Below are 11,224 nucleotides of genomic sequence, written 5' to 3'. Positions count from 1 at the left end.
CAAATCTCTTGCTACCAACAAATCAGTACTTAGCAGGACGAGCGTTACTCGGAGTGGTATTTCAATGCTTGCATTATAAGCTGATGTCTATTCACTTTGCCAACCCAAATTCCAGCCCAGGTCTTCACGTAATGCAAATCAGATTACTGAAATCCAGGGTATGCTGATCTGGAACAGCCTGTCAAGATGTACTCAAGGATCTAATCTTAACTCGGAATTTAGTTTAAAATAGTAGTATTGTTCCTTTCCCGTAATGCCTCATTCTCATTTTCCTCCTGAATTAATTGTCAAGCTAAACAGATTCTTACCTAGGTAACTCTGACAAATGAGTGGCTGTACTGCCGAGGTGATTACACAGCTCTGCAAAGTCAAGTAATTTATTTTTGTTTCTTAACTACTGCCTACTTTTTTTGCAGATCTAGTAATACAATGTCAACTGGAAGGGTACGAACGAAAAAAAAGGCATGTTCTTCAGACCAGTCTCCAGACAACCTTCCTCTGAGAAGTTCTGGAAGACAGGTATTTATAATAATTTAAAAACACGTGGGTTCATACGCTGATATTTTTTATTTTGTATTGACATTTATAAAGAAAGCAGGCTTCATTGTGGATAAGTTAGGACTTGGAGTACTTATCGAGAAAGAGGGAGGATTAGTTAATTCTGTGAATAAGTAGGTAAAGTGTCTCATTTGTGAACAATATTCAGAAGAGACAAATGCTCAATATAACCTGTAAATACTTGATATGTTAAAAATACAATCACAGATTTCTGTACAGCCAGACAAAGCTGTCTGCCCATCCAGACAGAGGCCTAAAACAACACAATACACAGTACCTCTGAGGCCCAGAAGAGACATTTGGCATACAGCTTTGTGTCTGGAGTCCAAAAAAAGCCCCAAGCCTACCCTAGTATTTTATCTGAGGCGCAGATAAGATTGCCACTAATTAATATCAGTAAGTATGTGAAGAAGAGATTTTCTTTTTCTGAAGGAGAAATAGAATGAACGCATGAGGCTTGACTCATTAGCATGTGATGGAGCTTAAAATATGATTTAAACTGGAAGCTTTGCTTATAATTTCTTCAATGGCATCAGTTAGACTAAGGGAAGACATTTTTAGCTTTAAATGATATTTCCAGCCTTACTGGGTGTTGTTTTTTTTTTTGTAGAAAAACTGACCTACTTTGACAGCTGTTTCATGCTGCAGCTATTTCACAATGGATACAAAAATTTTCATTAGTACCATTTTAACCATTTGATGCTACCCACAAGCTGCAAAACTGTCTGAATGCCATTTTGTAGAAGATGCATTTGTGTCATTTCTGCTCAGATTTCAGCTATTCTTTATTAGGTGAAGAAGAAAGCGGCTGAAGCAGCAGATGATGATGATGAAGCGTCAGAGAAGAAATATAGAAAGTGTGAAAAAGCTGGATGCACTGCAACATGTCCCGTTTGCTTTGCCAGTGCAGCTGAAAGGTTTTTTTCTTTTTGTTTGCATTTTCCATGGACTTTTCTAAACTTGCAGCTGAAGTTTAGGATCGTAACTATATTCTGAAAAATCCCTTCGTTTCTAAATGTAGAGGGAGAATTGAAAAGTAGTAATATGAGTCTTAAGATGCCAGGAAAGTGTCACAAGTTATTCTTGTTGTGGATAACTTTCTGCTGTGCAAGTTGCTAATTCAGATATAGAATATCTTTAGAATACGCTTATTTATGTTATTAATGGTGTCTTCTGGAACATGCCTTGCTTCTGTGAAACTGAGAGCATACTAGTGTAATCTGAGGAAGCTAAACTTGCTTTCAAGATGGAAAATGAAACTGTCGTTTACTGCAGAAAGTCTTTATCACTCTTTCGTTGGAGTGCTTTGCAGTCGGAGGTGAGATTCTGACCTTGAAATTTTAGGTCTTGGGAATCAGTCGTACTTATTTGAACTCTTTCTCTCAAGTTGTTCATGGCTTTCTGTGTACTTGCACAAGTCCTTTTGCATTCTGACCCTGGCAGTACTGAATGCATGATACTGGCAAGGTGTATCTATAAGAAGCAACATGTTAGACCTCATTAGGCAGTAGGCAGACTGCAATTATATAGCATTCCTCCCTCCCTGGTTAATTAAGACAAACTTTCCTTGTTTTATTTCTTTTCCAATGATATAAAATAATTCAGTGCTTCATTTAGTTATCTATGTGGATTGTTCTTTGGTGGCAGGAGGTCAAAGTATTCTGGATGTTGTCATAGGAAAGCCAAGCGTTTTGGCAGTTGCATAAGAGACTTGTGGGGAAATGAGTACCTGAGAGATCAGCATTCGTGATATTACACTTTTTATTTAGGAAACAATAGATACTGCTGAGTCATCTTTTTGAATTGTTATTTTAATATTTTGATTTCCACCCCTCCCACCCTCCCAAGTACATACTTTCAACGTTATTTATTTGAGATGAGATTATTTCATGGCTAGCTATTTTAGTAGCTTAGGTCACACTGCTTTTTACCTCATGTGTTTTACCTCGTGCATTTATCTTGAACCATTTCATTGAGTTTAATGAGAGTTTTCGAAGTGAAGAGCGATTGCTTTGTCTGATGAATATAATCTTTGCTAGTGGGTATTTCTTTCTGAGATTAATAAAGAATAAATGCCCAGAATGTGTAACTGCTTCCTCAGGATTTTCTCTCATTGGGTTAAAATCGAAACCAACTCGGTCACGTGAAAAAAATAGGCAACATCTGTTTTGTGTTCAGATTTGCCTTTATAGTTTTGTCAGTTGTTCTGGGGACAGGATGTTGTAATGATTTATGAATCAACTGATCACACATACAAGAAAAATACTAATTTAAATGATCCCTCCCACCCCTGCACTAATATCAGAACAAAATGGAACAAATTAAAGGAGCTGTAAGTGGAGAGGGACTTTGTCTTCTTACAGATTTGCAAAACGCTTGGTGTGTAACAGCACATATTGTAAGAGCAAATGTATTTCATGTTCAGGAAACGTCTGCTTAAAGGGTACTAAAGACAGGCTCAGTTGACCATTGTTAGCGGGAGGTTGCTGGAAGCCAGACCAACTATAAAACTGCACATTGTGTACATTTTGCCTCCTTTGCATCTGGTGTTACTTAGTTTGGAAACTGGAAATGTTTGAGACAATTGAAGTGATCTTATTGTTATTTGTATGACTGTAGTGCCTTGTGCAAGTCAGCCTTCATGAATGTAACATAAAGCCCTGGTTTGTCTTGAATATTTTGTTCACATTCTAGAATGTGCTAGTGTCAATAGAAAGATTTTTTCTAAATGTATCGTAAAACTCTTTCTATGTCTCCTGCATTACAGATGTGCTAAAAATGGGTATACGTCTAGATGGTATCATCTCTCCTGTGGGGAACACTTCTGCAATGAATGTTTTGACCACTATTACCGAAGGTAGATTTGCCAGTTAAGGTTGTGCCTTTTCAGTGCTTATTAAAATTTGGCAGATGTTACAACTGTTGAAACATCACGTACATAAACATAATACAAAGACTTGCCCTCTGTGCTTGCTTTATTCGAGGTGAGGCTTAGATATTGGTGCTAAAACTGCAGGTGTTGTATGGACTAATCATCAACTTAAACATAGCAGCGTGAACAGAACTGGTTAGTTTAGGCAGGCTGGTTTGTGTATACAGTTATTCTGAAGCTTTTGTCTTTCTTAAAACAGCATCAGAGAATTTTAAATTATGAGAACAGTTTTAAGTAAATCTATTTTCCTTTATAAAGCAAATTCACTTTACAATGTGAGGTCAGGAGACCTTGCCTCTCTGTAACATCAAATCAGTGAGCAGATTTAACTCTGGCGGCTCAGTGACCGTAAAGACTCACAGAGTGCTTTCAGCTCCAAGCTCCTTCCCATTTGAGTGGGAGTTGAGTCCAGCTCTACTAAGACTTTTGGGTGCTTATGTGCTCAGCAGTACCTGTGACTCAGTCCAGGCCTTAGATACCAGGAAGTGTGCTCATGATCAAGAGGACATAGTGGTCAGGATGCAATTTATTGCTATCGTAAGAACCATGACTATCTCCTTTTTTAATAGGAAAAAACAGGACTCTCTACAGCCTTATTTCTCTGTCCTTATATAAAATGTTTAATTTTAGAATAACTGCTGTTGCTTGAAATGAACTAGATATTCAATTTGCTGATTGCTTGCTGTTTTCTTTTCTCTTTCTTCTTAGCCATAAAGATGGTTATGAGAAATATACAGCCTGGAAAAGGATTTGGACAAGTAATGGTAAAAGTGAGCCCAGTCCAAAAGCCTTCATGGCTGATCAACAGCTTCCTTATTGGGTAAGATGGAGGGTGATTTATTTAGTAGGGTATATTTCAATCTGATGTTCTGATGTGAGTTTCTGATATTGTATGTTCAAGCAGCAGGTCAGCTGAGTTTTTGTGGGGGTTTTCTAGTATTAGAGGACTGTGGAAAAGCTCAAGATAATAGTTCTGATCAGCTCCTCCATTGTTGGAGACCTTCTCCACACCCCACAAAGAACAACCTTCTGTTGCTTTTCAGTGAAGTAGCAGCCAAGATGTGTGATGTTCAGGTAGAATAAGACTTGGCGGGGAAGAGGGAGCGTGCCAGCTATAGGAAAGTACGAGTGTGAAAGACTTCCAAAACAGATTTTGTATTTCCCTGGTAAAGAGAGCAGAAGAGAGACTGGAATGGAAGGAAGTTTGTTGTTGTTGTCGTTGGGGGGAGGGGGGGGTGTTGTTGTTTTTGAAGTGGTGAACAATGTGTTTTTGCAGTAACGCTTGCAAAACCCACTGAAGACCATAGTAATTGGGTGTTGAATAATTTTGGAGTTAGGTTCTGTGGAACCTAATTCAGTCTTAAACGAGATGGGCACAAGGTTTCTGTATACCAAATGTCTTATTTATGACCTGAGGATTACATGAGAACGAATTTAACAACTATGTTTGACAACTTCCTCACATCTCCTTGCTTTCTAATTAGTTAGTTATGCTTCATTAATCTTATCTGTAATCAGACAGCAATGAGTAAAAACATGTTTGTTTTTTGACTTGTAGGTGCAGTGCACAAAGCCAGACTGTGGTAAATGGCGTCAGCTGACAAAGGAAATCCAGCTGACACCACAGATAGCAAAAACCTACAGATGTGGTATGAAACTGAACAATTCCACCAAGGTAACACAGAAGACTTTTGCTCATATTGAAACTACTAAGATGATATTTCTTGTTTGCAGACATTAATTTCTTCTTTTTTGCTGCTTAATGTTTCTAATGTCAAAATGATTGTCTAATGGAATGGAGAGCTGCATGGTGACAGGCCTACATGCTGTTTAGACTTTTAGTTTCCCGAGTGGAAATGTCAAGAAAGATATATCTGGAATATCTTTGTCTGCACAGTCAATTGTAAAATCCTGCATTCTGCAGCTATGGAAAGATTATCAGCATGTACAAAATAGATATATAGCAAAATGTTTATTTCAGTTTTGTTTGGCCATACTTTGTTATTGAGGAAAGCACCTGAAAAACTCAATAAGCTTTTATTGATTTCTAGCAAGTCTGTCATGGGGCTTTACATGAAAACTTTCAGCTTTGGCATGAAGATAACTCCTGAAATTTGAAAGAGTCCTTATAGTGCCATAGTATCTATATAGTTAAAAACATAACATGAAAATACTGACCATGTGAAAATCAGAAGGGTCAGCATTTAATCTTGAAACTTTGTGATAAAGATACTCTTAAAATAAATGAGAAACCTTTCATATAGTCTAGACTGGAAGAGTCTCTCTGGAAAATGCAGGATATTTCCAGAATTCTTCTATAAAATTCCCTTTCCCCCCGCCCCCTTCATTTGTTTGTTTCAGTGTTCCGCTCCATTTCGTGGAACAGAATGTATATTTTAATGTCTGATCAGGAGAAACTAACTTAACAAATGAGAAATATTTTCTGGGGAGTTTTTGCTTTATGGCGTGTTGTGTTTTTTCACTATGCATTTCTCTACTATTTATTTTTACTAACATTATCATCTCTGCTACAGAAGGCTAACACTAACACATTTTTGGTTTTTTCTTTTTTAAGTTCAAAGAACTATGCCATAGACAAATTATTTTGTTTTATATTTAATTTTTGTTGTACAGCTTAAGAATAGCTCTGATACCATTCACTTTTCTTTCAGACTGAGGGCTCAGACCAGTGTTCCATGCCTGAGGACTTGGTGAGTAGTGGCTGTTCCTCCTCATTTGTCCTAGAATATGAAAGCAATCTTAAAGCACGGCGTATTTCTTTCCTTTTCTTGGTCCTTTGGCCAATTATGGCGCTATTTATGCATTTTGCTCAGGAAACTCAGACACTATTTGCAACAGAGCCTAGGGCCTTCTACTTTCTCATCTTTTTCCTCTTTTCCCTTACCACACCAATTAGCTTTCAGGTGGTTCGTGGTGTCTTTGAATTGTGGCCTGTGATTCAAGGTTTAGTCCTAATTCTCATTTTTGATCAGGCAAAACAGTATTCAGTTGCCAGCTTTCAAATAAAATTCCCCATCCTAAAATTTCCCTGTCTTTCAGGTGGTTTCTATCTTTAGTCAAGCTAGTCTCCTCTTTTTGAAGACTACGAGAGAACATCAAAACATGTTTTCTCTCTCCTCTCCCTCACAATACAAAACTAGACTTGATGTATGCTGGTGTTTCAATGGGTTTATGATCATGTAACCCTGCCTTTCAGATTTAGTATGATCTGATGTTCAATAAGCCAATGTTGACAAGTGTACCTGAGGTACCTCTATCCCAGGAAACATGTTCAAGCTTATTGTTGAATCTTGTAGAAGCTTTGTGGTTTTGTTTCCTTAATGCATGTTTGATTTGTAAATTAAGGCTGAATCATTAGCGTTTGTTAGGGTTTTAGAAGGTCTTCGATGGGGATAGCAGAATCTAAATTAAATTGATCAGTTAGTGTAGACTTTTCTACGTTCAGATTTCTGGATGCATAAACGACTGTAAATGTTATATAAAGGGCCTGATAAGGCATAGATGTGTTGTCATGGCATGTCTCATCTGTTTGCTTTCCACGTGGGTGTGGAGTTTGTGAAGTTTCAGCTCCATTTCTGAGGAAGAGATGAATGCTACAGGTTTTCTGTGTCAGGCTGAGGAAGGGGAAAGAGGGAGAGAAAATGTCTTTATGACGTGCAATTCTGAGATTGGTACTGCTAGTGCTTTTTGGTCTCAGTTTTGGAGGGAGGGGGGGAACTGGTTCATTTTCCAACGTTTTCAAAGTACTGACGTGTTCTCTTCTCCCCTCTTTCCTTCACTTCTCCGCTTGGCCAGAGAGTGGCTGAAGTTTCAGACCATTGGTGGTACTCCATGCTCATACTCCCTCCTTTGCTGAAAGACAGTGTGGCAGCTCCCTTTCTAGCTGCATATTATCCAGACTGCGTGGGCATGAGTCCATCCTGTACCAGCACTAATCGGTTACCTGGTGAATCCAACCTTGTGAAGTTAGAGCACTTAAAGAGCGTGCCTAATTTGACTGGTAAGGGCCATCTGCAGGGCTCTGTTGCTTAAATAGGTGTGATAAATTTTGTCTTATAACTGAGTTTATAAGGCACATAATGCTCCTGATTCAGAAATACTGGTTCTGTTCTCAGCACTAATACACACTCTCTGTGTGACTGCCTCTGTACTTCTTTGATGCAATTTACTCATTTGTAAGATAAAGGTAATACATTTCGTATGGCATTTCTTTAGGGAGTAAGCACAGACTGCATAGGCTTTTTGTTTACCACCTGTCATTTGTTTATAGAAATGGGAAATTAACATGCAGGTTCTTAAAGATTGTTTGCGGTCTTAAGGAAATGAAGATTTATCAAAACAAAACATGATTCTGCTAGTTTTGATATTTTGGATCTTTGGGGCTTTGGAGAAAAGGATTTGATTTCCTAAGGCACTCAGATTCTGTTTAGGTTAATTTTTTTGCTAATGACAGCTCTGAGACTGACAGCCTGGCAGTGCGGATCTGCAGAATAGGTCAGGTATGGAGAAAGGTAATTCAGGATTCCCATAATCATCTCAGAGAGTGCTTTGAGGGAAGTTCAGCTTCTGTGTTATCTTAGCAGGCTTTGCTCTAGATAGGTGCTGAAAATAAATCTATTCATCTGTTCAACAGATATTTATCTGCTTAACAAACAGAAGACTTCATTACACAGAGCTACCAATACTGCACGTGGAAAATGATTACTTTTAGTTACTACCTACTCTGGGCAGTATTAGGAGTTGAAGATGGAAGAGGTTCAGAGGACTGCATGAGCCTGTACAGTGATGCTAGACCTTAGACTTGAGTTTAGATCCTGTTCCTTGTTGGACTCATCATGGCATCTGAGGGCACATACTGTTTCTCTGACAAAACTGAAGCTCTGATAGGTCCAAGACGTACCCATCAGGCAGCAGGACAATAATTAATACTGCACAGCCTAGAGGGTAGGAGAGGGGAGAGCAATATAAATGAAATCATTCTGAAGGTGACTAGAAAGCTTCGTTACTTGTTTGTCTGTGTGAGGTCAATGGATCATCTTAGAGGGAAAAGGATGCAATGAAGATAAGACGGAATATGACTAGTTCTTGGTGTGTCTTTATTCAGTTGCAGGCATGAACAAGTATTTCCAGCCTTTTTACCAGCCCAATGAGTGTGGGAAAGCACTTTGTGTGAGGCCAGATGTCATGGAACTGGATGAGCTCTATGAGTTCCCAGAATATTCACGAGACCCTACCATGTACTTGGCTTTGAGAAACCTGATTTTGGCTCTGTGGTACACAAACTGCAAGGTAAGAGATGCTAATAGTTAATTTTTTTGTTTACAAATAATAGCTACTTTTTTGGGATGTGGGCTCTCTTCTTGGGGATTGGACTCTCTTCTTAGATACCTCCTTATGCACCAGAAAAATTACTCCCATCCTTTTGAAAATACATTCCAAGACTGGCTGTTTTTTTGGTTTTTGTTGGGGTTTTTTTTGAGTTTTAATGCCTAGGACCTTCTTTTGCAGTGAAATACAAAAGTTTTAAAAGTATTAAAACTCTACTGAGTCTGCCCAGCTATTAACTTTTAAAGGGATGCTTGAACATTTCTAAATAGTGTTTGTGGGTGCTTTATGATTTTTTTTTTTTTTTTTTTCATATGACTGTTGGACAGGGAAATGATTGTCTTTTTACTTATGCTAACTCTATGACTTCAATGGAATTGCTGGAATTTCACATGCTGAAGCTTTCAGATACCGATGTCTGTATTTATGTGAAGGTTTTTGATATTAATCTATTTTTTATTTGGAATGCCATTTTGGAATGGATTTTACTGGAATGTCATTGTGAGTGTGACCACCAGGTAGATTCATTTTGCAATCAGGCATGCATTTGATACCATTCCTGTACTAATGGAGCACACCATGGAGTTTCCAACAGTATCTTGTAGACTGATTTGCTTTTATTCCATGTTAATCTAGCTTAATAAATTGTTACCTTACTGTGTAAAGCTGGCTAGCAAGAAATTTCCACAAAACTTGCTTTTAAAATGCTCTCAGAAACCTGATTCATGATTAATTTTTACCATCTGGTTTACAGTTTAAATACAATGTAAGCGCATGAAAAAATTGAATATTATATAATAAACGCTTTCTATTCTTTGTTTCTCCTTTGCAGGAGGCTCTTACCCCTCAAAAATGTATCCATCATATCATTGTTCGGGGGCTTGTGCGTATTCGTTGTGTACAGGAAATGGAGAGGATACTTTATTTTATGACAAGGAAAGGGCTAATTAATACAGGGATTTTATCAGTCAGTCCTGACCAGCATCTTCTTCCTAAAGAATACCACAATGTAAGTTGCTGTAATAATGCCTACATTATTAGTGCTATAAAACTACATGGCACGTCATATTTTTTTCATTCTGGATTTTTTGCTCATTACGTGTGATTCCAACCGTTTATGCAAAAATTACATCTAAAAGCAAACACGTTGCATGTTTTTCACAGTTCTCATCTGACTTCAATGGTTATGGAAACTATAGACATGGGACTCTTCCTTTGTTCCCACTAAAATCTATGGAATTCAGTCCTATGGATTTGTGCTTCCTATGAGCTTTTCAGATGGACAGGAACTGTGTGAAAAATACACAGTACACTTAGGTTCTTCTCATGGCTTAACCTTGTAATACACCTCTGCTTCCAGAGGTGAGGAAACTCCTATTCCATATTGGTTTGCAAGAACTATGATTAAAGGGTACGTATTTATGACTAGCAATTTGCTTGACAGCACACAGAAACTTATCAAATTAATGTGTTCTGTAATGGAATATCTCCTAGAAATTGTAAGTTGATTTATGTTTGGAAGGCGTATTTGTATGTTTTTAATTTAGAAAGTAGTTTTTACTGGTCATCCCAATTTGTGATTGAAATCATTACAAGGTAAGTATGTTTCGTGTCTGACAACTTCAGTTAGATTGTGTTACTTGACTGATAACTTCAGCTGTTTCTGTTAAAAGAAATTGAGACATCTGCTTTTAAAGTGCTTAAAAATTGTAACTATTTTCAAAGCTACAATTGATCTTTTCTCTATATTAAATGCACTATCGTCTTTAAAAGTTACCACTGATTACTTTAGAGGACAAGAGAGCCTAGACTTCTGAAACCTACAAGTATTTTTAACTTTAGTAAGAAAAAAATAGGTGTGCAATGATAATTTCTATTTTAGTTCTAACTATTTTTATTTATTTAAATCTTTTATTATTTTTTAGAAATCTGTCATTATTGTTGGGGCTGGTGCAGCAGGATTAGCAGCAGCCCGACAACTGCACAACTTTGGAATTAAGGTAAAAAACTTTAGAGTACATTACTTGAAAAATCAGCCTTCCTCTGCTTTGAAAGTGTTGATCAAAATGAAAAAAAAAAAACCATTCTTGTTACAAACATTTGTGTGTAGGGCATCCTAATTAATTTGTAAAATCTGGGGGTATATTGAGTAAATCTGCTGTTTAAAAACAGCATTTTTTTGTATCTAAAATTCAACAGAGCATGCAGTGAGTATTTTACATAGACTTGGTTTGGGAGGATAGGGAGGACATGGAAATTCGTGTCCAAATAATGGGACTGTAGATAATGATGGCTGTTTAAATGAGGTGAAATTTTCTTTCCTTTGTGCACTTTACTGTACTTACTTGTTGCTTATTAAAAACAAGCAAATCATATGTATTTCTGTTT

The 11,224-nt window shown here is 37.4% G+C and overlaps 1 protein-coding gene across 1 annotated transcript; it reads left to right on the top strand.

Annotated features, from left to right (window-relative positions):
* Positions 1-429: 429 nt before the first annotated feature.
* Positions 430-10,836, top strand: LOC104078986 (lysine-specific histone demethylase 1B-like; the record flags this gene model as incomplete). The annotated part of the gene is made up of 10 exons (XM_009580836.1): positions 430-519; positions 1,351-1,475; positions 3,326-3,415; positions 4,199-4,310; positions 5,049-5,165; positions 6,163-6,201; positions 7,307-7,511; positions 8,616-8,800; positions 9,669-9,845; positions 10,762-10,836. Coding segments are annotated over exons 1-10 (1,215 nt in total), but the record flags the coding sequence as incomplete, so codon positions are not given.
* Between the last annotated feature and the right edge of the window lie 388 nt (positions 10,837-11,224).

Source organism: Fulmarus glacialis, unplaced genomic scaffold (assembly GCF_000690835.1).
Source record: "Fulmarus glacialis isolate BGI_N327 unplaced genomic scaffold, ASM69083v1 scaffold35636, whole genome shotgun sequence".
Taxonomy (NCBI): Eukaryota; Metazoa; Chordata; class Aves; order Procellariiformes; family Procellariidae; genus Fulmarus; species Fulmarus glacialis.
The sequence above is the reverse complement of the archived record's forward strand: the minus strand, read 5'-3'. Positions and strand labels throughout refer to the sequence as shown.